Source organism: Hemicordylus capensis, chromosome 6 (assembly GCF_027244095.1).
Source record: "Hemicordylus capensis ecotype Gifberg chromosome 6, rHemCap1.1.pri, whole genome shotgun sequence".
Classification (NCBI taxonomy): Eukaryota; Metazoa; Chordata; class Lepidosauria; order Squamata; family Cordylidae; genus Hemicordylus; species Hemicordylus capensis.
Window position 1 is genome coordinate 104,950,177 of NC_069662.1, and position 27,953 is coordinate 104,978,129.

Here is a 27,953-nt window from a genome sequence, read left to right on the forward strand (position 1 = left end):
GCACCTTTTAATGTGGTGATTCTCTTTATTTAGCAGGGGGAGAGTAACTGGCCCTATCCACCCTCAGCACAGTATCTCCAGTGACTGTTGCTGGTGTCTATCTGATGTTTCTTTTAGATTGTGAGCCCTTTGGGGACAGGGATCCATCTTATCTATTTATTATTTCTCTGTGTAAACTGCTCTGAGCCATTTTTGAAAGGGCGGTATAGAAATCAAATAAATAAATAAATAAATAAATAAATAAATAAATAATAAGTGATACATGTGTTATTTTGTATTATGGGGCCTATTTTTTGACTGTAATATTGTATTTTTAGTGGTATTTCCCCTGTGTGTACCATTGCAACAATGGAAAAGGTACCCATGGCCCTTATCCTGAGACACCAAACATGCACAGGATGTTGGTATCTCCTCCTCACCTCTTTCTCTCCCCCACCATGACTCCTCTGCATTGCACAATGACCAGTAAACTGTGCAAGATTTTTGATGGTGTAGTACTGTGTGACATTTTTGTGCTGGTCACTTTCCAGATTAGACCCTGCAATGGGGTCATGTCATATCTCGGAAGTGTGCTTCCACACTTCCTGTGTTGTGACACCACAGTCCCTATGTAGACAGCAGGGTACCATTCACATTTCCAATGCCTTGTTTCAAATTTAATCACTGCGATATAGAACTAGGACGTCGTATATCCGGCTCAAGAAAGTTGCTGTTTTTTCGGGTTGTTAGTTTCCGCGAGACTGCTCCCCTGCTGTTTACGTTTTGAATGTGACTTGCCTGAAGGGAGGCATTTTGCTGAGGTTGGACAGCTAGTCTGGAAAGCGCCCTGGTGCAATTAAGGATATTGTGCAGGTTCACTACCCAAAATGGAGAGAAATTGCATTGTGCCAGTTACATGCAATCCTACAAGATTCAACGTTATTGTTCTGCTACATAAATTGTAAGTTATTTTAACACACCCATCATATTTTCCATTAATTTGTGTATACTTTTAAAAAATAATATCAGCAAGCAAGGATGATTTTTTAAGTGGAATAGTTGTTGCTATATTGGCAGACCCTGTTCTTTGGAGTGATCAACATTGTCTTTCCTGATTTGTTGTCATCATGTTTCTTGTCTGCTCTGGTTCTCTGTCTTGTGGACATTATTATCAATGTTACCTTATTATAAATGAGCCTCATTCAGACAGCGATCATGCCTTTTACTCCTGTACTTGTTCAAGCCAGAGTGTCCTGAAGAGCAACAAAGCCTTAGAATTCTTTAAGCTCCGAATCACAAGCCCCCTGGAGAGAGACAAAGAGATTGCAGAACTGAAGTCACTCCTAGTCGGTGATCAATGAAGAACACATTCTTTTGAATACTCCCTTCTGCCTCAGCAGTGTTATCCCCATTACACCTTATCAGAAAGAGTCTGCATAATTCATCTGAAAGATGGTGTACTTTGAACTGTGGCTTTCAAGTCTTAATTGTTAGCATGCAAGTGGCTATTAGTAGCTTTCTAATGTTCTGCCAAAAAAGTTTTTAAAAAGTGTGAATACATTTCTTTCTTCAGTGAAGACTGATGCTAATTGTTGGAGATATCAGGGAATAATGGCTGAGGAAAATAGAAATGAAGCTGGTGTAGTTAAGGAGATCTAGTTCAAATTCCTGCTCAGCCATAAATCTCATTGGGTGTTCTTGGGCCAGTCAGCAGCTCTCATTCTAACCTACTTCCCAGGGTTGTTTGGAGGATAAAAATGGGATAACCCTCCTGTAAGCGAGGAGTCTATGGCAAAAAGTCAGGATATAAATATGATAGAGCAGAATTTTACAAACATCTTTTTCAGACAAAAAAAAATCATGTCACATGTAGGTATGTTTATTGTAGAAGGTTTGAAAATCCTTGTACTAGCTGTAAGGCAAAAACGAAGAACAAACTTTTTGCTTGATGTAGGAAGCAAATAAGGTTCTCAAGCTTGCATTCCTGGTTGCTAAAATATGTATTAGATTGAGAATGGAAGATGCAAAGCACACCTGTCTTCTCCTAATGCATTACAGAAGTTATTCTCCAGAGAATTCTGACTGCAGAAGTCTCTGTAACATTCTCTGGAGAAGAGTTTCCTTAGTGGATCCTAATAATTATTTGCATTAATAACACATCTAACTCTGATGAATGAAGCCTTGAAGACATATGTGTTTTTTTAAACACACATTTTAAAATAATCTTGTTTTTTCTACAGACACAAGGAAAAAATGTGATTGTTTTTAATCAGCTGTAAGATGAACAATTGTCATCTATCTAAATACCTGCTATTAGAATAATCAATACACTGGAATAATCAACAAACTTTTATTTTACTTTCTGTTGGTGTTTTATTATGGCAGTGCCTAAGTAAAGTAAAGTTGTGTGTTTGAGTCGGTGTCGACCCCTGATGACCACAGAGCTCTGTGGTTGTCTTTGGTAGAATACAGGAGCGGATTACCATTGCCATCTCCCATGCAGTATGAGATGATGATGCCTTTCAGCACCTTCCTATATCACGGCTACCCAATATAGGTATTTCCCATAGTCTGGGAAACATACCAGCAGTGATTTGAACCAGCAACCTCTTGCTCACTAGGCAAATTACTTCCCCGCTGCGCCATTAGGTGGCTATGGCAATGTCTACTGACCCAAAATATATTTATCTTAATTTTCCACATTGTATCAAAGTGCAAGCACCTCCATCTGGAGCCAAATGTGCACCAGTGGAGCTCTTGCACTTGCAGCTTTCTCCATTCATTTCAATACAGAGACCATATCTTTCCAAAGGAATGTGGATATTCGATAGTCAAAAAACCTGCCAGTTTCAGAGCAGAGTAAAGGCTATTTCACTTTGGCTCAGGCTCCACAAAGCTGGGAAATTGGAACCTAAGACCCCATTCACGTGTAACGCCAAACCAAAGTGGAATGGGGCAGCAGAATTTGTGAATGTCTGAAATTTGCAGCAAAAGCGACCTGTGGTTTCCCTCGTCAAACTCCAATTTGAACCTTTGGTTTGTTGAGAGTTTTGCTGCTCCAGCCTGAGGTCTGAAGGCAGCAGCTTTACATCCAAATGCAGACGCCGCCATAACTGGGGTTTTGTGCTGTTTTGGGAACTGAAATCATAGAGAGGGCAGCCCAGATCCACCCAGGAATGTGGCCACTCCATGTCTGCCACGCTTCTCACTGACTGCCTCTCCAAACACTTGCCACAGCCCTGCGGTCTCCAAATGCCAGAAGCTGTTGCCCGGCAACAGGGATGCTGCCTTGTCCCATCCCAAGCTTCTAAGCCTGGGGGATGGCAGGACTCCAGCACAAAGCCACCCGTGCCAAGAAGCGGTTCTGTTTCTGCCCTGCTCCCCTCGTGTGTTTGTGTGTGTGTGTTCCTGCACGGAAAAGAGTCCTGTGCAGCAACTCTCCAGCAGTGGCAGAGGGAGGAGGAGGTGGAGGAGGAGGAGGAGGGTGGCGTGCTGAGGGGAAAAAACAGCATGCTGAGGAGAAAGAAGCAAGCTCCCTGGTGCTCCTCCTCCCCTCCTTTCCCACAGCCCCTTGGCTGGAGGTTTCTGTGCAGAAACCAACACACACACACACACACACACACACACGATGGGAGCGGGGCAGGAATGGATCTGCCTCTCGGCCCTGGTGGCCTGTTTTGTGTGGTTCTCATGGTCAGCTTCTTGGTCAGCTTCTTCCTTGCAATGCCAATGGGGAGAGTAGAGGCTGAAGAAAGCGGGGGGGGGGGGTGTTTCTCTGATCAGGAACAGCTCTTGCAGTGGCGGCCGCTGCTGAGCGGTTTGAACTTTGCAAGGAAACAAAGGAAGGAGAGAAGACCCAAAAGGGACGGGTGGGGGGGGGGGGGGAGTGAAAGCCATGATGGGGCACATCTTAAAGGTTTTCTAAAATGTGTTCGGGTTCCCTCCATGTGCGGGCAGCGGCGTAGAGCAAGAGGAGAAAGTACGTAGAAATTAATGTATGTTAAAGCAGTCGGCGGCAGAGGTTTTTTAGTACTTTCCAAGTTGTTTTTAATTATTTCAGCATATTTCCCCCTTGTTTTTGAGGTGCATATGCAACTACAGTTCCCCTAACCTCTTCATTCCCATTGATGTCTACCTCGCCCCAACCACAAATTTGCCAACCGAGATGTTTTGCATGAATGCAACCCTCCTGTTTGACGAGGGATGGCTGTGTAAACAACCAACCAACCATTTACTCACACTCTGTGGATATTTCCAGTGCAGATACAGCAGTACTGCTGCCACGTGAAGATCCCATCCTGTCACCACTGTTAAATCAGCAGGCCACACAGAGCACTGGGCATGAATCCACGGAACGGCTCCTTTATCATGCAGACAGGACACTTCAGACAGCTTGCTAGATCCTAGAGGCAGAACAACCACACACAAGCCCCCTTGAGGCCTGACAGAAGCATACACCATATTAGTGAAATGCGAACTGTGGGATAAGTTGAGCTTTGTAAATAGGCAGTAAGTAGGCTAAATTCTGCTGAGATTACATCAGTATTTTTGATGAAATAGGTGTAATTAAAGTGGTCCACTCCATGGAAATCATTGGGACCTTCTTTCTGCAGACGTCAAGTGCAGTTTTCCTGTTGGCATTTTGACAGTGTGGGATGGGCAGCAAGGACAGTGTCAATTGAGGTAATTCTGGAGAAGTGTGTGAGGGAGTCACTCTCTGCCTGACATATAAGAGAGGGTAGGGAAGGGGGGGGATGTAGCAATTGGGCGTCGGTAGCTAGGGGAGAGGGGGCCTGTGTTCGCCCCTCTTCCTGGCGGCACCTCGGAGTGAGGGAGATAATGGAGAAAATAGGGAGAAGTGGAGCTGGGGGGTGCCTGGGTTCTTTGAACCCATCCACTCAATTATAGCTATGGCCCTGGTAGCTATCCTGGGCAGACTTAGTCAGAAGTCAGCCTCCATACAGCTGCTTCTCCCTCATTGCTCCAACGCCCCACTTGGCTTCCCCCAACTGTCCATGTCTCCCCACCTCCTCTTCCCTGAGAGTTCACCTCCTACAAACTAATAGAATACTTGGCTCCCCTTGCTAATGTCACAGAACTGGCAAACTTTGGCTTCATCATCAATACAGTCATGCTCTGGATAACTTAGCTGGTACTTGTTGTTTCCCATAGGCTTTAATGGGGCAGAAAACACTTAGCAACTTTTGAACCCCCCAAACTTCACCAAACTAACAAAGGATTTCCTTCCTAGACGGGTCTGTCAGTGCACCAGTCATCCCCCCCACCAAATATATATATATATATATATATATATATATATATATATATATATATATATATATATACACACACACACACACACACACACACACACACACACACACACACATACAGGTGAAACTCGGAAAATTAGAATATCGTGCAAAAGTCCATTAATTTCAGTAATGCAAATTAAAAGGTGAAACTGATATATGAGACAGACACATTACATGCAAAGTGAGATAAGTTAAGCATTTAATTTGTTATAATTGTGATGATCATGGCATACAGCTCATGAAAACCCCAAATCCACAATCTCAGAAAATTAGAATATTACATGGAACCAAGAAGACAAGGATTGAAGAATAGAACAATATCGGACCTCTGAAAAGTATAAGCATGCATATGTATTCAGTACTTGGTTTGGGCCCCTTTTGCAGCAATCACTGCCTCAATGCGGCGTCGCATGGATGCTATCAGCCTGTGGCACTGATGAGGTGTTATGGAAGACCAGGATGCTTCATTAGCGGCCTTCAGCAATTCTGCATTGTTTGGTCTCATGTCTCTCATCCTTCTCTTGGCAATGCCCCATAGATTCTCTATGGGGTCAGGTCAGGCGAGTTTGCTGGCCAATCAAGCACAGTATACTGTATACTTTTCAGAGGTCCGATATTGTTCTTTTCTTGAATCCTTGTCTTCTTGGTTCCATGTAATATTCTAATTTTCTGAGATTGTGGATTTGGGGGTTTTCATGAGCTGTACGCCATGATCATCACAATTATAACAAATTAAGGCTTGACTTATCTCGCTTTGCATGTAATGCGTCTGTCTCATATATCAGTTTCACCTTTTAATTTGCATTACTGAAATTAATGGACTTTTGCACGATATTCTAATTTTCCGAGTTTCACCTGTATATATATATGTAAGAATTTTATGGTATACTGTTCAAAAATTTGTGGGGAAAGGACATAAGTGTCAGTTTCCAGGACTTTTTAACTTGCTGTACCTGTGGCATTTTTTAAAAAAACAGGTCTCCTTGAAATTCAGTACATCTATAGACCTTATCAAGTAGATCACGCAAGCCAACTTTTGTTAGTTCAACACTTATCATATTTATGAGCAGTAGAATTTTGAGACTTATAATGGAAGAACCTTTGGGGGGGGTGCTACTTGCCCTAAAGGGCACTCCTGTTTTTTAACGACTTTTTCTTTCACTGAAATGAAGGCAGCTTTCGTGAGTGGGTGGGGAATCTGTAAATATTGGAATTCTTGCAGCTATAAGAAATCACAAGATTCTATGTTTGTTTTTATGACTGTTTTACCTTTGTTGCCATGATAGGTTAATTGTTATGTTGCAGATGTTTTATCACCAAGGCAAAAATAAATATATTGTAAAATTGACTGCTTCAGTCTTTATGCTGTGGGTCCACATATCAGCTTGGGTTACTAGCTAAGCCTTTTAGATAAGACCATGGTGAGTGATTTTGTGAGTTTGGAATCCTAATCATCATACCACTTAACCAATGTGGCAGATCAGTGGCTGGCCTTCAGTTATGAAGTCTTCTTCCTGTGGAAATGTGACAAAGGAAGTCCAAGTCCAAATATCTTTAGGAAGCATTCTTATTTGGGCTAGCTTTGGGGATAAAACATAAGTGAATGTGGAGAAATCAGATCACATTCCTTGCTTGTACAGTCAACTGCAAACACAAGGAATATTCATAACCCCAGTTGTCATTCTTTGCATTCAAATCAATATGTGATTTTTGCTGTTTTTGAGATCCACAATTCATGGTACTTTTCCAGTTGATATGATACTACCTGCAGGAGTAACTAAGAGGAAACTAAAGGTGCCACAGCAATTTGATATCTGTTTCTTCAGCACACTGTACACTGAGGATCTTTCACCTTCAGTGTCATAATAGTGTCACTTCTCTTGGCATGAGAAGATGCTGGTGTCCTTTGACTTTTTGCTGCTCTTCCTCTTTCCCCGTTACTTGCTTCAGCCTATGAATTAGGTGCTGGGTCACAATTAATGATCTGAATAAAGACCTGAATTTTTACATGTGTACAGCCTGTGCAACATTCCCATCCCTTGCACAGCATACACAGCCACAGATAACCATCACACCCTTCTGAATATTTGGTACTATAGCTTTTTGGGTGAGCAAATGATCCCACCCATGACACTTAAGGTCTTTGGTCCAGATGTTAAAAGTGACTAATCAACCAGGTACCTCCACTTTAGGGCAGTCTAAGACTACTTCACATGTGATGCTTTCCCTATGTAGTGATATAATCTCCATGTCAGGGTAAAAAATCAGCATCACTTGGCAAGTGCATTGTGTGTATATTTCACGATGAGCCTACAGACTTGGAACTGGATGAGCATCTAAGACACATAGATACTTTCAGAAATGTAACATGATACAAACAAAGTTTTCCATAATATACAAAGCAGTAATATAATTCAGCTGGACAGTACAGTTAGCTTTCTGGCAGTAAGGTATTACTTCTCTGAGCCAACCCTTAAGTCTCCATTGCATAGCTGATCTCATTATAGAGGATCTTAGTTCAGCAGCAGTAACTCAATCCATTAATGCATGAGTTAAGCAAGCCATACATAAATATTTTAAATAGGTGCTTATTTACTAGTATACTATTGCATTATAGAATTAACTATCAGCTTCTGCCTAGCAGCATTTATAGAGGCTGGAGCTGCATCTCTTTTATTTTGCTTTGTGTTACCAATCACCTCCCGCAGCTCTTAAGCTTTTACAACCAAAATGAAATCCAGACAGCTTAGCATAACAGGACAAAACAATGCAGATGTCTTGGCTTGGGCTTTGTAAAATGAAAACGCTCCAGATTTTGTACCTACATTCTAGACTTGAATGACATAACATTACACTATTCTTAATTAAAGTCACAGGCAGGGAACTGAAATATCACCCTGAATATACTTTTATCAAAGCACAAGCATTTATCAATGTTTTCTGTGCTAGGTATTAACAATCTGTGCTTTGTTTTTTCCTGGGGTGATAAAGTGATTCATAGAATCATGATTTTGTGAAAGTGTGCTACAAATGCAGCTTTTCACTGCATTACATTGGCAGCTCTGTCTTTTCCCATTTTAGATGGGCTTTAAAGGCCCATCAAGTATTCAGGCAGGCATTCAATGATTAATCTGTTTTATTTGGCTTTAGTTGCTTTTATATGTTTCAGTTCTATGTATTGTCTTTTATACTAGCTTGAGTGCACATCAGTGCTGAAAAATGGGGGGAAATGAATATTATATTTTTAATTAATTATTATTATTGTTCACACGGTCAGACAGATGTTATTGACTGGTTTGTTTTATCCAGACATCGAGTCTTTCCCAAGGACCGGGGATGGCTGAATTTTATTATCAGTATTGTTGCTGTTATTATTATAGATATCGTCACAGAATATAGGCTGTTCCCAGGAATGTTACTTTTTGTAATTGGCTGATGGTGATTTCTGTGGCCCCTATGGTGTTGAGGTGCTCTTCAAGGTCTTTTGGAACTGCACCCAGGGCGCCAATTACCCCTGGGATTATTTTGGTCTTTTCCTGCCACAGCCTTTCAGTTTCAGTTTGTAGATCTTTGTATTTTGTTATTTTTTTCTATTTCTTTTTCTTCTATTCTGCTATCACCTGGTATTGCTATGTCAATTGTTTTAACTTGTTTTTCTTTCTCCTCGACTACAGTTATATCTGGTGTATTGTGTGGCAGATGTTTGTCTGTTTGTAGTCGGAACTCCCATAATATTTTTACATCTTCATTTTCTACCACTTTTTCAATTTTATGGTCCCACCAATGTTTGGCTACAGGTAGCTTGTATTTTTTGCAGATGCTCCAGTGTATCATTCCTGCTACCTTGTCATGCCTTTGTTTGTAGTCAGTCTGTGTGATCTTTTTACAACAGCTGATTAGGTGGTCCACGGTTTCAACTGTTCGTTTACGAAGACGGTTTGTTGTTGATTTTTCTACTTTTGCTCTTATTGCATTTGTACTTAGTGCTTGTTCTTGTACAGCCAGTATTAAACCCTCTGTTTCTTTCTTCAGTTGCCATTCTTAAGCCATTGCCAGGTCTTGCTGATGTCTGATTTTCCGCTTATATTGTGCAAATATTGACCATGCAGTGGCTTATTTTTCTGCTTGGTTCTTGACTTGTTCTTTCTTGTAGGCCTGCTTTGTTTCATTGGTGTTGAATAGTTTCACGTTATCCTCTCTAATAAAACGCTTGGTGTCCGTCCGTGCCTCCCTGCCCTGTTCTGCGCCTGCGCAAAGCGCAGGCCCAGAACAGGGCAAGGGAGACACGCTCGCCGGTACCCGGCAGCCATCTTGGGCGGCCAGAAGCGGCCACCCCGAAGAAGCCGGAAAACCGGCGCCGGGGTAAACTGGGCAAGGCAGCGGCGGAGCCAGCGGAGCCGCTGCCTCGGCCAAAAGAGACGGAGGCCGGGGGCGGAGCGGAGGCCACTTAAATATTTTTTTAAAGGTACCCGCAGCCGACGCCGCCGACCCTCCCTCCCAGCTGACCCCCCCCCATTAAGGGCCAAATCGGCCCAGGCACTTGCCCCCGCAGCTTCCGCCGCCGACCAACCGCCCGCCCACCCAGCTGCCAATACCTCCTTGCCCCCGGAACACGTCCTCCGCTTGATCCGCTGCTCAATTAACAGAAGGAGAGAGGTGCTCGCATGCAGAGCTCCACTCTCTTTAAAGTCTCTCCCCGAACTGGCGCTTTGCGTCCTTACCGCCCAAACCGCCAGTTCGGGAAGAGACTTTAAAGAGAGTGGAGCTCTGCATGTGAGCACCTCTCTCCTTCTGTTAATTGAGCAGCGGATCAAGCGGAGGACGTGTTCCGGGGGCAAGGAGGTATCGGCAGCTGGGTGGGCGGGCGGTTGGTCGGCGGCGGAAGCTGCGGGGGCAAGTGCCTGGGCCGATTTGGCCCTTAATGAGGGAGGGAGGGGGAATGGCAGCGGGGGGACAGGAGAGCCGTTACTAGGGCCCGTTGTTCAACGGGCCAAAATTAACTAGTTGACCATATGAAGTGCATCTTCTTCACTGCCCTTGATATATTCTTCAAGGCCTCTTTTCTCCTCCTCTACTGTTTGATGGACTTGCAGCATTCCTCTTCCACCTGATCTGCCAGGGACTGCGGGGGTGCAGAGCATGATTGATGGTCATGGTTTTCCTGGTCTTACGATCTAGCGTCTCTAGCTCTGCCTGGGTCCAGTCTATTATTCCTGCAGTGTATCTGATAACAGGTATAGCCCAGGTGTTTATGGCTTGTATGGTATTCCCGTCACTGAGTTTGGACTTGAGGATTTTTCTAACTCTCCTGATGTATTCACTTCCAATTTTTCTTTTAACTTCTCTGTGTGCAATGTTATCAGCCTGGAGAATGCCCAAGTATTTGTAATGTTCTTTCTCTTCCAGGTTCTTGATCTTGCTTCCATTGGGCAGTTCTATTCCTTCTGTTTTTCTTATTTTTCCTCTATTCATTATTAATGCAGCACACTTGTCTAGTCCAAACTCCATTGCTATATCGCTACTGAATATATGGACATTGTTTAGCAGTGATTTGATTTCTGACTGGGACTTTCCATACAACTTCAGATCATCCATGTACAGCAGATGGTTGATTTGACTTGATGTTTTAGATGTTTGGTATCCGTGGCCTGTTTTGTTTAGTATTTGTGAAAGTGGGGTCATGGCGATTACAAACAATAGAGGGGATAGTGAGTCCCCTTGGAAAATATATCTTCTGATGCTAACCTGTCCACATGTCTCGCCATTGATTGTTAACTGTGTACTCCACATGCTCATTGCTTTTTCTAAATAAATATCTGAATGTTTTTGTTGACACCAGTTGTTTCTAAACATTTTAGTATCCATGTGTGAGGCAATGAATCGAAGGCTTTCTTGTAGTCAATCCATGCAACACTTAGATTTGTTTTTATTCTCCTGCAGTTTTCTAAAATCATTTTGTCAATCAGCAGCTGGTCTTTTGTGCCTCTGGTGTTCGGGCAATTTCCTTTCTGTTCAACTGGAAGCTGTTTGTTAGTTAATAAGTGTTGCATTACTTCATCTGCTATTATTCCAGTTAATAATTTGAACATGGTTGGCAGGCAGGGTATCGGTCTATAATTACTTGGAACTGTACCTTTTGCTGGGTCTTTCATGATGAGATTAGTTTTCCCTGTTGTTAGCCATTGTTCAATATCACCTCCTTGCAAAATGTGATTGAACTGTTTTGACAGTTGTTGTTGTTATTTAGATTTCTATACCACCCTTCCAAAAATGGCTCAGGGCGGTTTACACAGAGAAATAATAAATAAATAAGATGGCTCCCTGTCCCCAGAGGGCTCACAATCTAAAAAGAAACATAAGAGAGACCCCAGCAATAGTCACTGGAGGTACTGTGCTGGGAGTGGAGTTGTTTATGAACGGTTGTTAGGTGTTTAAGCCAAAAGTCATGCAGTTCATCGTCGCCTGGTGCAGTCCAATTTTTAATTTTCTTTGTTCTTTCACTTATGAATTCTGGTGTTATTATTAGATCTTGCATTTGTTGGTTACATTTTTCAACCTCTTTTACCCAGCCTGCTTTTTTATTATAATCTATTGGATTGTCCCATAATTTCCCCCAGGATTGCACTGTTTCTTCTTTATTTGGCATTTCTATGTTTCTTGCAGTTTATTATTATCTTGCAGTTAATTTATTATTATTATTATTATTTTATTATTACAGTACTCCACTGGATCACAGTAGATGTTACATCTGCGCTGGTTCCCATTGCTAGTGTTACCAAGATATAGAAGCCTTGGTCACGTAGTCACGTGAACAGAAGTCTTTGTCATGCTTGGTTTTCATTGGTTGCCTTTGAACTCCATGGGACAGACTCAAAGAGGCTTCAATCTGGGATGCAGCTGAGAGTGAGCAAAATCTGCTTCTTCGGAGTCAGCCCTCTTATAAATCAAGATTAGGTGGTCACCAAAAGTGGCCGATTTGGGGTATGGCAGAACATTCCTCCATTCTGTGCTGTTGCACTGAGCCCCATTAACCAGTCCAGTGACTTTGCATCCTGTACTGAACCACCTGCTTTCTCTCTGCCACTCCTCCTTTTACTCCTCTTCCTTCCTTCTTTAGAGTGGTGGCATCCTGCCACCTGATTTGGCCCTTCATGCATCCTCCACCTCTTTCTTCATGCACTAAGCAGCTTATAAAAACTGGTGAAGGGGGCATCTGTGAAAAGTGGAAACTGAACAGGAAATGTACAGAGGGGAATGAGTATGGAGGAGACACTCTATAGAGTGTCTTTCTAGTACTCCACTTTTCAAATGCCCTCTTTTGCTCTGCCCCCCTAGTCAAAGTCTGTTGAGCATGTGAAGAAGGTGAAGATGGAGGGTGTGTGCACAAACTGAGTTAGGGAGGAGAAGAAAGAAAAGCAGAAAGTGGTGGTGGTGGTGGTGGTGGTGAAGGAGGTGGATGTGTGTTCTCCAAGTCAGGTGGCAGTGGCTATACAGGCTGCAAAGAAAGAAAAGGAGAAGAAGGTGGAGCCTGGAGGTAACTGGCATTTGTCTTGAGTCAAGTGGTGGTGGTTATTGCCACCAATGGCAAGAAAACTAAACAGCATGTGAAAGCAAGAGGTGATAGTGCGGTGGCATTTGGCACCCTATCTCAGGTATGCTGAGGTTGTGGACTACCACTGTGCTTCACCAGGGATAGGGTTTAGCTTCCACCCCAATGATGCCTCTGAGTGCAAACTTCTACTTTTACTTCTGGGTCTCAGCCATAACCCAGCAAATCTTGATTCATATTAGGCTTTGCTAGTACCAACTATGGTGGTTGTCTAGTAATTGGAACTACATTCTCCCCCTTCTTTTTAGCGATCCTGCTACATCCTAAACTAGGAGGGAAGTGTGATTGTGCACATCTGGAACAAATTTGCTGCTGGGCAAAATGGGACCACCACTGGGACAAATGTCTCTCTTGCTTTTAGGTTTTCTACTCATGCATGATGGAATATAGTTCTATATAGAAGAAGCTAAACATGAGGATTAATCTCACATTTAAATAAGAAATATATTGATTCATGGAGGATGAATCAGTTAGCAGGACTGGTACTGCTGGTTATTTCCTTACTCCCATTCCACATCATGAAGGCAATCTGTTTTTAATTATTTCAGGTAAGTAGCAACTGTTTGGAAGTAAAGGCTATGGGACTGCACGTAAGAAAAACAATGGGGCCAGTGGCTTAGAAGTAAATATAACAACAGAGAGATCAAAGGCATTCACCCTTAAAGGCATTTGACCTACAATAGCTCTTATAGGCTAGAAATGTATGCTTCTTTCTTCTCTGGCTCTGAAAGCATATACCATAATAGTAGTTTGGAATAAGAAACTATTACTACTACTGTTACTACTTCTAATATTTATATACCACTCTTCAACCAAAGTTCTCAAAGCGGTTTACACAGAAAAATAAATACATAAATAAGATGGCCCCCCTGTTCTCAAAGGGCTTACCATTTAAAATGAGAGCATCCCACCTTAGAACAGTTTGCTTTCCCTTCAAGAGCTTTTCCCCCAATGTCATGAAAGATTCAATTCCTTTTTTAATGTTAAAAAAGAAGAAGTGCAGTTTCCACAATCCAGAATGTGCTTTGCTGGTTTGTGGGGGAAACCAGCATCAGTTATGCTGAAGGATGGTGCTGCGTATACTTTCCTCAGGTAGTTACAACAAGCTAACTTAATGGGAGACAGAATGTATCATTTGGGATTAATTTAAAGGCAAGCTTTCTTCCCTGGTGATGAAGGACTTTTGCTTTGTGTATTTTGCTTTCAATCATTTGGCTGCAATCACACTTGGAATTTTTTCCCCTCCAAAGGCCCTTGTTCAAGTTGTTGCCAGAATATTGTGCCCACTAATTTGGCTGTAGATTCTACAAACATGCATGAAAATAATGTTACACTTGTTTGAACACCCACAAAACTGTGGAATGTAAAATGCCCCCCTCTGGAATATTTGTTTGAAGAAAAAGCAAATAAAACTTCTGTGCTTTGAACAATTGTTGGTCACAATGTGCCCTGGTCATGGCAATGCTATGTGGGGGAAACAGTATCGGGTGACTATCTTGGGCTAGTCATTCTAGTTCAGTTTCATTCTCCAATCTGTAAAATTGGATTTCTTTTACAAGAGAAAGAATGGTCCAAATAAGAAAAGGAAAAGGGATCACAAACAAATATAAGATGACAAAAAGACAAGTGAATCTGATAATTTGAAGAATATATTGCTAAAAATGTTAAAACAAAATAATACAAATTTATTTAAATACATCAGAATCAGGAAACCGGCCAAGGGAGCACTTGAACCATTAGATGGCAAAGATGTGAAAGGATTGTTGAAAGACAATACAGAGACTGCAGAAACATTACATTATTTTTTCCCCAACAGGGGGACATTGACACACAACCCCTCCCACCACATACCTGAGCCAGATATCCCCCCCACACACACTGGAGAGGGCACCTAAAGTTGTGCTGTCGAGTTGGTGTCAACTCCTGGTGACCACATAGCCATGTGGTTTTCTTTGGTAGAATGCAGGAGGGATTTACCATTGCCATCTCCCACACAGTATGAGATGATGCCTTTCAGCATCTTCCTAGATCGCTGCTACCTGATATAAGTGTTTCCTATAGTCTGGGAAACATACCAGCAGGGATTCAAACCAGCAACCTCTTGCTCACTAGGAAAGTTACTTCCCTGCTGTGCATTAGGTTATAGGGAAGGCACCTGCTGCAGTCTTATTCACACTTACTAGAAAGTAAGTTCCATGCAAACAAGTGAGACCTACTTAACAAACATAGGAGTACACTTGTTACTCAAATAGAAGTGATAAGAAATGACATTCTAGAGCTAACAAATTAGTAAGCTACAGGTGTGGACAGCATACACACAATAGTGTTTAAATAGATCAAGTGAGAAATTGCTGATCTGCTAACAAAAGTATGCAAATTATCACTAAAATCTGCCTCCCTACCAAAGAATGGGAAAGTAGCCAATGTAACACCAGTCTTTTTTTAAAAAGCGAGTTAATGGGGCGGGGGGGGGACACAATAAATTCAGGCCTGTTTGCCTAATATCTGTTCGAGGCAAATTGGAAGGCAATTTTAACGAGATTTATTAAAAATATAGAACAAGCCTTGCTGAGGAAGATTCATCATAGCTTCTGCACAGGGAAGTCCTGCCCCATCAAACCTTTAGAATTATCTGTGTCAACAGATATGTAGATAAGGGTGATCTAATAGATGTTATAAGAATAGGTCACTGGTTAAAAAAACAGGATGTAGGGGTAGAAATAAACGGACAAGTTTCATAGTGGAGATAAATAAGGTCCTCCAAGGATCTGTTTTGAGCCCACTGCCATTTAATTATTAGCAGTCAGAAGTGAATGGTAAATTTGTTGGCATCACCAATACAAATTATTTTTAATTTATTCAATTTCTATACCGCCCTTCCAAAAATGGCTCAGGGCGGTTTACACAGAGAAATAATAAATAAATAAGATGGTTCCCTGTCCCCAAAGGGCTCACAATCTAAACAGAAACATCAGATAGACACCAGGAATAGTCACTGGTGGTACTTTGCTGGGGGTGGATAGGGCCAGTTACTCTCTTCCTACTAAATAAAGAGAATCACCACGTTAAAAGGTGCCTCTGCCAAGTTAGCAGGGGTTTATCTAAAAAAATGGTGAAAAGGGAGGTAGCTTTGACTAGGGGGAATGGTATTGCCAGGTTGTGGTGGTGTGGATGTTAAACCTGGCCCTGCAGAGACACTGCCCTGCTGCTTGTCTTGACAGCATCACTGCTCAGGACTACTTTTAAGTTTTTTAAAAACAATGGGCAGCATCCAGACTCTTAGTCATGACTAAAAGGACCTTAGTCCCAGTGTTGAGAGTGCTGATCACAGCTCTCCCATCCCATGTCAGGTATCCTTCGGCGGGGGCCTTTGGGCACACCTGAATCCTTTTCTTTCAATGAGCTTGAAGGCATATCTCTTTGCACAGAACTGGGATGCTGCCTGGAAAAGAAATCCCATTGGAATTTATGTGACCTGCTTTAGAAGATGTATACTATTATTTGGGAGTCCGTTGCACTGAATTCAATGGGATTACTTCTAAATAAAGGACATAAGATCAGTTTGTAAAAGTGCTGGGGAAAACAAAAACAAAATGTACAAGTTAATAGTTCTTAGTGATAGACTCCTCCTTCCTCCTCGTCGCAACAGTTTGCCCGGCCCCACTCATGATTGCCCCGCACCTCTTCAGAGCAGGAATCTCATGCCCCTCTCAGCCCAACCCTCCCGCAGGGCTGCAGAGAGGAGTTGAACGGCGGCGTCGCGTGAGGTATTTATAGCCAGCCTCGCGCTGGAGCAAGAGCAGCAGCAGCTCCTCCAGTTCGTCTATCATCCGCGAGCCGGGTGGGCGGAGCCAGCGGCGGGGCGTGTGTTGCGTGGAGTGCATTGCGAAGCCCCGGGCTATAATTTCACCTGCAGCCATTTGTCAAGGCTCCAGCGCCTGAGCTACGCGGCCGAGTTCGGCAAGAGAGCGGCCACCGCGGTTCTCTCCAAGGGGGAAGACGAACCAATGAACGGCAACGCCAGCTGCGAAGGCGGGATGGAGGAGGAGGAGGAGGAGGGTAAAAAGCAAACTGGCCCAGAGGCTCTTCTTTTCCGCCCTGTTTCTTCTCCCTTCTCTCGCTTTCCTTTCATAACAGCGCCCTGCCAGCCTTTTTGCAGGATGCATGAGGCGGGCGCCTCTCTGTCTGCCTCCCAGCCCCGGTTTCTCCTTTGTCTCTGCTTGGCGACTAGGCAGCCGGCAGCCTCCTCTCCCGAGGGGTGCCTTTTGGGACGCAGGCTTGCATGAGCCAGGCTACTCCTTTGTTCATGGGAGAGCCGCCCTCCTCCTGAGCGGGGAAGTTGTTCCTTTGCTTGGCGGGGCTTTGATGCTGCCTTTACCTGACCCTCGCTGCGCCTTTACAAGCGGCTTCTCCCTCTGTTGTGTCAGCAGCATCCTCGGTGGCTTTACTGTAAGCAAAACGCGCCGGGTGAGGAGGAAGGGACAGGTTCTACCCCCGCCCCCCCCCTTGAATTCTCAAGTAGGAGGGGTGAGGCAGGAATCTTTCCCCACCAGCAAAGTGACTAATGCTTTTTATATGCTTATCGGTTATGACTATTAGCTAACTTCTGACGGCACCTGGACGTGGTTTGGAGAAAAAACGCGCAATCCACACCCACTTCATACAAACAACTGCACACCCTTAAACATGAAAAACACTCGGTGTCTACTTCCACTCTTCTTCAAATAATGTTTATAATTATAATATAAGTGCATGTGTCTTTTTAAAGTAATGTTGCCTAACTAGAAGGGTGGGTTTTTTTTTTAAATTTAAGACTTAGAAAATCAAGTCAATATTTACACGAAATTGCAGTTATTAATGTGGTACTCCAGAAGAAGGTGGGGGGGGGGTGTTTGAGGAAATTATTTAAGTATTTGCTGTATTAGAAAATAAGTGACTGGCCTGATTCAGACTTGGCTGATCTGTATTACTTGCATTTAAGCCATAGGGCTAGGGAAGCTATCTTAATCTTGTTACCTTCAGGGCAAGCGCATTTTGAACTTAATGAAACTCGATTCCAAGTAAATGTGTGCGATGAACATGCACCTCAAATTCCTTCCAACTTAGTTTTGTTGTGGGAATGGAACTGTTCTGAAAGTAAACTTATTTACAGTTTGCAAAGACAGAAACTGTTGAGTAAAAGGAGTTAAAAGAGAAACACCTGTACCTATGGCCTATAATCCCTGTGCAAAGTTAGATGTGTCCAGGCCCATGGAAATTTACCTAATTCATTATAAGGTTGGGCAGCAGTTGTGCTAAGATTAAATTTACAGAAGTTGGAGATAGTAAAGAGATGCTGTTTCAGAGATCTAGAAATATACTGAGCTGAGAAATACAAATTCACGAAATATTTATCAGAACAGAAATACTTCTCCTTTTCTATTGTTCATTTACAGTTTTGTAAATTGAGATTTTTGAAATCACTAATACAAACCTTTACACCTAGTGTGGTGTTTATCAAAATACTTATACACTGCTTTTCAACCAAAAAAAAGTCCTCAATGCAGTTTACAGAGCAAAAAGTGTGAGAAAAAGGTTCCAAAAGAGCTCACAATCTAAAGCAACCCGTTTGTTGTTTAGCAACCAGTTTAGCAATCTAGTTAATCCCCATATACTTTATTATCCTATCATTCTTTCAAGGTGCTCAGTTTGGTATACAAATTCCCCTGGTTTTATCCTTGCATAACTCTGTGAGGTGGGCTAGTCTGAGAAATAGTGTCAGGCCTCAGGTCCCCCAGTGATCATTGTGGCTGCATGGGGAATCAAACTAAGGCCATGCACTGGTCCAAGTCCAGCACTCTAGCTTCTACACCACATTGATACTATACATTTTCTATTTTTCTATGCCTCTTTTAAACATTTACAGTGACATTTTGGCCTGCAAGGCTGGAGTAACATCTGATGTCCATACACAGAAAATAGCATACTTTATATTGGTTGCTTGAGGGGCAAGTCTTCGACTGCTCTGTAGCTGGTCAATAGGATACAAGGTACAGGTGGTCCTTGTTATCCGCAGTTTCAGCAACCGTGGTTTTGTGTATCCACAGATGGATCTTGGAGACCCAGTTTCTTTATCCACAAAAATAGGTGAAATGGACTTATTTGTGGTTTTGAATGACTAGAAATGACTTCTGGTGTCATTTCCGATTGCTATTTTACAGTGCAGAGGCATTTTGTAGCTCTTAAAAAAATCCTTGTTTTTCCACAAAAAAATCAGAGGAATTGGGTATTTGTGGGGCATTGCTGGAGACCTAGAGAGCAAGGTTCAGCACTCTGTTTTTCTTATTCCTGGTTCCCCCCCCCCACTTTTTTTAGCCCTTTAGAGGTTAACCTCCTCACAGGGGCTAGGTGCAGGAACCTAATCCCTGGATTCCCATAGGGAATAGCTTTCATTATTTGCGTCTATAGGTGAGAATGGAACCCCTGTGAATAATGAGGGCCGCCTGTATACACATTCCATGTGCTAAAAATAAATCCCTTAGATAAGAATTCTGGCCTTATTTGGTTTAAAAAAAAATCCCCCCATCTTAGTTTTCTTCCATGTACAAAAAGATGTTGGCTGTGACCTACCATTTGAAGAGTTAATATCTTGGCATGTTCAAAGCATAGGTTTTGTGGTGTTATAACATAAGTGACTCATCCTTTTTTTGTTTAAATGAAATAAAAGATCTTTTAGGCCAGGATCTTAACTGCTTAATCTCTGTGCCAGGTGAAATTTAAGGCTTGTTCTCATGACTATAAACTGTGTAGAACTAGTGTCCTACCCAGCTTTGGCAACTATGAACACTCATGATTCTTGATTGTGTGCAAGTAAAAACATTGGTAGGAGGAGGGAGAAGTGATCGTATGGGAACCTTGTGCTGGGTAGGATGGTCCCATCCTACCCAGTACCTGTACCTAGCTGTTAGGAGTTAGGAGGAATGAGTTAGGAGGAAAAGTAATCTTAACCAGCATGAGGCTCCCACACGATCACTTCCTCTTCTTCCTGCCTAGGTTTTTACTCACACGTGATCAGAACCTGGAAGTGCGTACAGCTCTCAAAGCTGGGTTGGATGCTTGTCCTACCCAGTCAATGGTTGTGAGAACCAGCCTATTACAGTATTTGTTGAGGTCTTGTATAACACCATTCCCTTAAGCAGTTCTGGTTATACAAGTACCCAGCACTCCAAACTAGCTTGAATGATTGCCTTCCGTCCTTGACATCTTGTATTCTCCTTCTGTGAGGACAGACTATATAAATATATTTTATGACTAGTTGGAGAATTATAAATATTATTATGGTTTCGCAGTGAGGATGTGCATCCACCCTGGATGCAGCAGGTAAGTTAATAAATGTTGAACTTCAAAAAGTGGGTTGTATACAAATGATGACTAAAGTCATGACTAAGTACCACTTAAATCAATAAGACAAGTCATGACTAAGTCAAGTCCCATTAAATCCAATCAGACTTAGTCATGATTGATTTTTCTTATGTGACCTATTATGAATATCTGACACCGCATGCCCCTAATTCATTGCAGTTCTGTCCTCCTGTAGCAGCATATGAAGGAATCAGGTGGTGCAGATGTGCTGTATCTGCTTTGTGGTGTTCTTTTTGATGCTCTCCTTCTTTGAAGGAGAAATATAAGTGGAACTTGTGACAAAAATCTCATGTTGGATTCGAAATGTCCAATGTTATCTTGGTAAGGAAGGAACAGAAAAGGGTATTGGTGGATAACAGGAAAGTCAAATGTAGGCTTGGGCGGGTCTGGTCAGAATGGTTTTCTTGTTTGCTGTCATATACCAAGCAATATAGCTTTATTGCTTTCACAATGTTTGTTTTTCTTTTTGTTAAGATTTGTTTTTGTGTTTAAGATTTTCTTTCTTTCTTTCTTTCTTTCTTTCTTTCTTTCTTTCTTTCTTTCTTTCTTTCTTTCTTTCTTTCTAGCATGTGTCTTCTGTTACTGTTAACATGAACTGTCGTCCCCCCACCTCGTCAGTGGTTTTCCCTGTTCCCTCCCTTCCTCACCCCCTTCTCCCAATGCTTTCTCTCACCTTTTTTCCCCCCGCTCCCAAACTTCCAGTGTTGTTGGCTGTGCCCTGTTGATTGACAGGAGGAGAAAAACTCCCTTTCAGAATCTTTGTTTAAGCCTTCCAGGCTGCAAAACATATGTTCTCTCTGTTTCTTCAGGGTGGTTTTTGGTTATTGAGGGGAGGTCTGGGCTTCCATCCCAAAACTAATACTTTTGGGCATGCGTGACCTCTTCCAACACCAACATCCCCAGATGCCCCCCCCCTTAATGGGAACTTGTGGAGGCTCTGTGCCTATTCACAGGCTCCATTAGTAGTCAGCAGTATGTTAATAGATGAAAGGGAGCAAATGACTCTTATAAAATGTAGGCCCATTCAAGCCCTTCTGGTGTCTGAATTGTCTTGTCCACACAGCTGACTGGATTCCCCAGTGAATTTTTACTTTTTTGTTGGACAAATGACACAATGCTATCTTTAAAAAATAAATTAATTAAAAAGTTCACTAGTTTCCAAAACAACCTATTACTGTAGTCTTATGTAACGGGGTGCTGATGTTTGGAAATAATAGGTTGTATCTCATTGATTGTAATGGAGTTTAGTCATGACCAACATTTTTTTGAATATAACCCAGTAAGTCTAAAACCTCCTTGGGAGATCATTACATGGAACTGGTTTTATAGTTATTTTGAGCCTTCCCATAATATTTAATTGGGAGGTGGGATGGAGGGTTGAGTTAAGATTGTGGCATAATAGCCATTATTATTAGGCAAACCAATAGGACAGAGGTGATAGAATTTATAGCCAACAGTTTATTTTTGTTTTATGGATAAAACTAGAAATGTTAATATTCATCACCTAGTTATGCACACAGGGTTCTGGATAATCCTTTGGCACTGGTTGTAATATGTTGCCATTTTAAATAAGGGCACAGTAGCAAGTTATAACACACTCAAGTCCATACTTAGACCATTGGATACATCAAATCTCCCTGCAATTACAGGTTTAGGATTAAGTGATTTTATGGTTAGTTACTGCATTTTTGTTTAGAATGGGGCACTTATTATTCACTGACACAGTGTTGCAAAAGATGACATAATTGGTTCAGTCTAAATCTTAAGAATATATTGGAGACAAAAACATATGGACACAGAAACTGACCTATTACTATATTCTTTCATTATCTAGATTAGAATGAATGAGTGAAAGCACAAGCAAGCAGAGTGGATTGATTTAAATAAGCAATTTAACACTTCAAGAGAAAAATCATTGATTTAGATCAAATTTCCCACTATCATTCTTCTTTCACTGGTAATTTCCTCAATAATAGTGCATCACTAAAACATGTTTGTTGACAATTCAGTTGAGCATTTACAACATCTAGGACAGGCCTGCTCAACTTAGGCCCCCCAGCTGTTTTTGGACTACAACTCCCATAATTCCCAGCCACTGTAGCCAATAGCCAGGGATTATGGGAGTTGTAGGCCAACATCTGCAGGAGGGCCAAAGTTGAGCAGGCCTGATCTAGGAGGATATACTTTGTGTACTTCTTTAGGCAATTTGAATTTTACTGAGGCAGCTTCCTCACTGCTGCTGTACCCGCACACATGAGCAGAGTGAGTCTTCTGTGCCTCTGGAAGTGTTCTGTGCCTTCCAAGAATATGTCAAGAGCTGTGCAATCCTTGGGGACATATTTCTGGAAGGCACAGCACACTTTCAGAGGCAGCTAAGACCCACACCCCTCATATGTGGTAGCAGAAAATCACTCCCTCTCATGTATGGGTGCAACAACTGCAGGGAAGCTCTTTGTCTGCACTAACAGCCTGACGCTGGGAGCATGCAGCTTCCATTACATCCTCACTGCATTATTCAGGATATCAGCTTCTTTTTAAGAACTTTAAAAAAAGTTTACTAAAAGTATTTAGCAGTGAAGACCAGTTGCTATGTGTATCACTTATTCATCCCATTGCCTTGGTACCCCACACTACTCTCTTGAAGTGTCTACTTTCATTGGAGAGAAAAAATGGCATGTTATATATTGGGGATAAGGAAAGGATTGCTTCCTAAGTTAAACTATACAGTGTGTCATGGAAAGCATCACGCTTTAGCCTGAGTTGAAATTAATATCTTACATTGTGGGGAAGGCAACTCTCTCTTTGTTTTCCCTCACCATGAGAGAAAAAGAAAGATGGAAAATTCTGTAAAATTGTAGAGCATAAAATAGTTGGGAAATCGGATTTTGGAGAGGCAGACTTAGTCTTTCTTAGATTCCCTGGTAGACACTGATCCTGGATTTATTTGGGCATTGGCTTGTCTAAGCTGACAAGAGCCAGTGTGCTGTAGAAGAAAGTATTAGATCTGAGTTCAGATCTCTCATGGGGTGACTTTGCACTTCCCACTGTCTCTCAACCTAACCTATTTTACAGGGTGTTTTGAGGACAGAAAGCAAAGAGGCCTACATAGGATGTTGGCAGTAAAAAAAGAGGTGCTGTTCCAGGGAACTTCTGTGAATGCAAGGTCCAGTAAAATTAATGACATACAAGAGCACTCCTTGTGCAGAGGAGTTTTCTCCTAGCCCAAAGTATTTGGGTTATCTAGCTTGCATTAGTTAACAATACTGATGCAGAAATTTAATATTTTTTGCTCAGTGAAGCTTGGTCTTGCAAATGCAGAGCCCTTCCACCAATTCAATCAGTACCCATATTTAACTGCAGTGAAAGAGCTAATTGCCAACTGACTTTGGCAAGAGACCTTTCATGAGACAAGTTATATTTTATTCACACAAAGCTCATGCTTGGAGCTCATACTTAAGGGCAAATGTGGATCAGGTTATAAAAGTGACCTTTTCTATGTATGCTTAATATAGATGCAAGCATAACAGGGATTTACTCCATGTCTTCCTGCAGAGATGCTACTGTAGTCTGAGATGCAGTTATTCATTTCTAAGGGACAAATTGGTGGGCATAAGTCTCTAGAGTGCTTGGTCCTGCTGTTCTTCCCACCCCCTAAGTATAATTCATAGGACAAATGCTTACTTGAAGTAATCTGGAGTAATCTTTGGGCTAGATGGGTATTACACAGATTGGTGAAGTTTTGTCATGTAGTGACTTCCATTTGCGAATTATGAAGTGTCTGGGAACCTTGGACTATAATATACTGGAAATCTGCTTTGATTCAGGGCTCTGTACCACATAACTACTCTGGATATTTATATACTGCTCTTCAACCAAAGTTCTCAAAGTGGCTTACATAGAAAAACTGGTCTTGGACCATAATAAAGATGATTGATTGATAGAAAAATAAATACATAAGACAAGATGGTTCCCTGTCCCCAAAGGGCTCACAATCTAAAAAGAAATAAGGCAAATACCAGCAACAGCCACTGGCTTGGGGGATGCTGTGCTTGGGTTGGATAGGACCAATTGCTCTGCCCCTTCTAAATATAAGAGAATCTCTACTTTAAAAGGTGTCTTTTTGCTCAGTTAGCAGGAATACCTTGTATTTCCCATTGGTCGGCATGCTGCTCTGTAAAACATTGTTACTGGGGACCTGTCAGGGCTGCTGTACATGGGAAAACCAGCCCTGGTGTGGTGGTGCAACAGGGCAGTTGCAAAACTCTTTAAACTGTTGTGCACGGGCACTTTGTTGCTGCTTCCATTGTTTCTAATGGAAATAGTGCTGCAGAAGTGCCCATGTACTCTTTTAAGGAGTTTTGCAAGTGCCCTATTGCACAGCCCTGCTGGGGTCTGGCTTTCCCATGTACAATGATCCTGGTGGGTCTCTGAAACCATTGTTTCACTTCATAATATGACAGCCAGGGATAGCCATGCAGGATATCAATAACAGAAATAAATGAGTTTTCTCTGCTGAATAGTGAATGGACCAATCCCACAGGGCTAGAAGCAATTTAAGCCATGATCTTTAGCATGGATGGCATAATGTGTGATTGCATTATGATGGGGAACCACAAATTGGGCACCCTGAGGAATAAATACCAGATGACCCTTCTAGTTGCTAACACAGGCAAAAGAGATGTGTGAAGGAATGGGGCTATAACCTTCATCTCCTCCTTAAAATGACATTCGGTAAAAATTAGTTGCTGACCAGAGCTATGGAGAACTAAGATTTTTTTTCTGAACTGTGATAACCAGTGCCATGAATGTAGCATCTATAAAGCTGTGAAACAGGCTTGCAGAACGGTGACCTGCCTAATCTAACATGACTCACATGGGGCTCGCTAAATCTTTTTGTTGGTGGTGCATGCCTGAGATGACAAAAAGATGGGCTTGTTAAGTCCCTGCACTATGCATGGCTGATGGCTTTGACTATACATGGCTTTTGACTTTGAGAGTTACAAGTTGTGCAGGTCTGCCCTAAGATGTCTAGATTATGATCCCATTTTGTTAATATCCATTGATCACTGGACAAGGAAGTTGATGAAATCATGGGAGTGTATAGTGGTTTTTCAAGGTAAAGCAATCCAACTTCATTTCACATTTTTCTAAGCATTTAGTCACTAGTTAGCAAGTTGGGGTTTAGTGTGACTTATGATGAATGACAAATTAACATTGTCTACTTCATTAAACTATCTTGTCAATTAAACTTCTAAAATTGCTATCACATTAATGCATTTGGAATACTTATTGCATATTAATTCAATTTTTCATGCTTATTAGTCTGGCTATATATTATGTGCCAGCATTTTTCTGCCTTAAGTAATCCAAGCTAAATTTTTCTTTTTGCATAGGATTTGTGTCTTGTTAAAAACTTACATTTAAACTTGAAGTGCATAAAACTCCAATATTTAATTTAAGAGTAATCTAAAGCACGGATGGGCATGAAAAGAGCTGCCAAGGTCTCTGCTGCAGAAAGGCTCTCCCCTGAATGAGTAGAGGATTTTGGGTAGAGGATTTGGTGGGCCAAGTGCACCACACATATTGTACAATGCCCATCCTGATCTAAAACTTAAACAGGAAATTCATTTGTGGTCTGATGCTGACTGGTGCGGCAAGAGGATATATTACTGCCCTGTGCAGCGATTTTGGACACGGTACTGGTGGGGGAGGGGTAAGAGCACCCTCCCTGCTCCTTAAAGATAACCCCCCCGCTGCTGAACCGGCTCGACCACCAGACTGGTTCGGAGGTCCAGAAAAGGACCTCCGAACCAGTTCGTGCATGTCCTTATTCATGCTAAGATAAACCTTGGTTTAGGTGATTGTCTGAACCAGTTCATTGAAAAAAAAAATCCTTGGCACATCTGCTGTAAAACTCCTGTGTGTTGTGGAGGATCCTGGGGAATGTTCTAAGGTACAGACTTGGCTCATACCAAATTGCTGACCAGGGGATGGGGCTGTGGGACAGTGGTAAAGTATCTGCTTTGAATGCAGAAGTTCCCATGTTCAGTCTCTGCTATCTCCATGTAGGGCTGGGAGAGCCTTCTGAGGACCGTCATTGATCCATTTAAACAAAGGGTGTTTCTTAGAATATACCAAACACCCTCTCCTGTGACTGCACCTTGCAGTCATGCAGATAGCTACATGAGCCTAGAAAGTAAGAAACGGGGTCAGGGAACCATGCCTTTAAGGTTAAGAAAATTATCATGTTGAACTCCTGTCTCACAATATTGTGGTTGCTTATTTAAAACTTTTATTTGATTTTAATTATGGGATACGGAAGATCATTTGTAGCTGCTGATGCTATTTATTACTTGTGTGATTTTTAATCTGAATTATCTTGTAGTATAGAAATAGTTGAATAAAAACAGGAAAATATGTACAGTACTAGTTTTATTACTTAGCTAAGCAATGTTTTAATATTTTTATCTTCTTCTCTTTCACAGTTTATAAATTGGGTTTTATTATGTAGCAAAATATACAATAGAATGATCTCACCAGAACTTGTTTTATGCATCTTGTAATCTAATGTTACATGTATTAAGTGTAGTTTTTCTCTCTTGAAAACTTCTGAAACAGAAAAATTGACAAGTCTTTGAAGAGGATGAAACATGTGCTGACTCGGTATACTTTTGTGTATTTCTGTCGTTTCCACCATTCAATCCTGAGGATAGAAAGCAAGCATTACTATCATTCAGTTTGGCTTATTTGAATGAGTAGGAAGAGGGCCCCACCCACACATGATTAAGAATGTCCTGCTCCCTAATCTCTGGTGTGCCTTTCCACATTTCATAATTGTGGGATGGAGAGATGGTATGTCCAAACCACCCAATCATACATAAATTAAATACTACTTTAATGTATTCATAATTGTGTGCTTATGCATGATTTAAAAAGTGGAAAGGCGCACTGGGAGAGGGAGTGGAAGTGAGACATGCACACCCACATTCTTAATTGCTTAATTGGATGTACCACCTATAAACTGGCCCCCAAAGGCTGCTTAATTTGAGTTGTGGCTATTCTTGAAAATCTGAGCCTCTCTCAAATAATTCCACATGAGGATGATACAGGTATGGCCTTGTTCCAGAATAGATACGTTGGCTGAAATAAACAAGTAAAGTAATGACTGTTAATTGTTAATTGCTCTTGTTCTTTGTACATGGAACCTTTCTTGGATGTGATCACCTCTGTGAAGTTCTCCAGCAGCAAATTCACAACGGGAAGCATTTCAGCAAAAGTGAGCACTTTCCTGCAACTGCATGAGGGGAAATACTTCCTTGAGCAATGGTACTAAAGGAGATTTGCTTAATTTCTGTTTTCCTGAGGACCAGGATGAACTCGTGTGTAGTGGAGACACAGAAAATCTAATCCCTGATTTATTTAGCTGTCTTCAGCAAATCTGTGTAACATGAATTTGTAGACACAGACTGAAAATTTGCAGCATTGTGGTAACTATATGCTAAAAGTTAATCACCCTTCCATTAATACTTAGAATCGTTCTGTCAGCAAAGAAATGTGGCACAAATTTGCAATAAAAAACCTGAATACAAGACTGTTTTTAAAAAGGAAATAAATGGAAACAATGGAAATTCCTCATTTGTTTGTGCCTG

The 27,953-nt window shown here is 41.8% G+C and overlaps 1 protein-coding gene and 1 long non-coding RNA gene across 6 annotated transcripts in view; both read left to right on the forward strand.

The window, feature by feature from the left end:
* The window catches only part of GADL1 (glutamate decarboxylase like 1), a 184,277-nt gene that overhangs the window by 38,846 nt on the left and 117,478 nt on the right, over positions 1–27,953 (forward strand). The window contains exon 1 of one of the 5 annotated variants that reach the window (XM_053263604.1): positions 16,697–16,962. The exons of 2 other annotated variants lie outside the window; for them this stretch is intronic. In XM_053263604.1, coding sequence (XP_053119579.1) covers positions 16,911–16,962 — 52 coding nt within the window. In that variant the 5' untranslated portion in view covers positions 16,697–16,910. Of the gene's footprint in view, positions 1–16,696; positions 16,963–17,019; positions 17,353–27,953 lie in introns of those variants that run through there. 2 more of the 5 variants (XM_053263605.1, XM_053263608.1) reach the window with 2 other exon arrangements.
* On the forward strand, positions 23,071–27,934 carry LOC128330540 (uncharacterized). The gene is made up of 2 exons (XR_008310138.1): positions 23,071–26,967; positions 27,539–27,934. It is a non-coding gene; the product is annotated as an uncharacterized LOC128330540 (long non-coding RNA).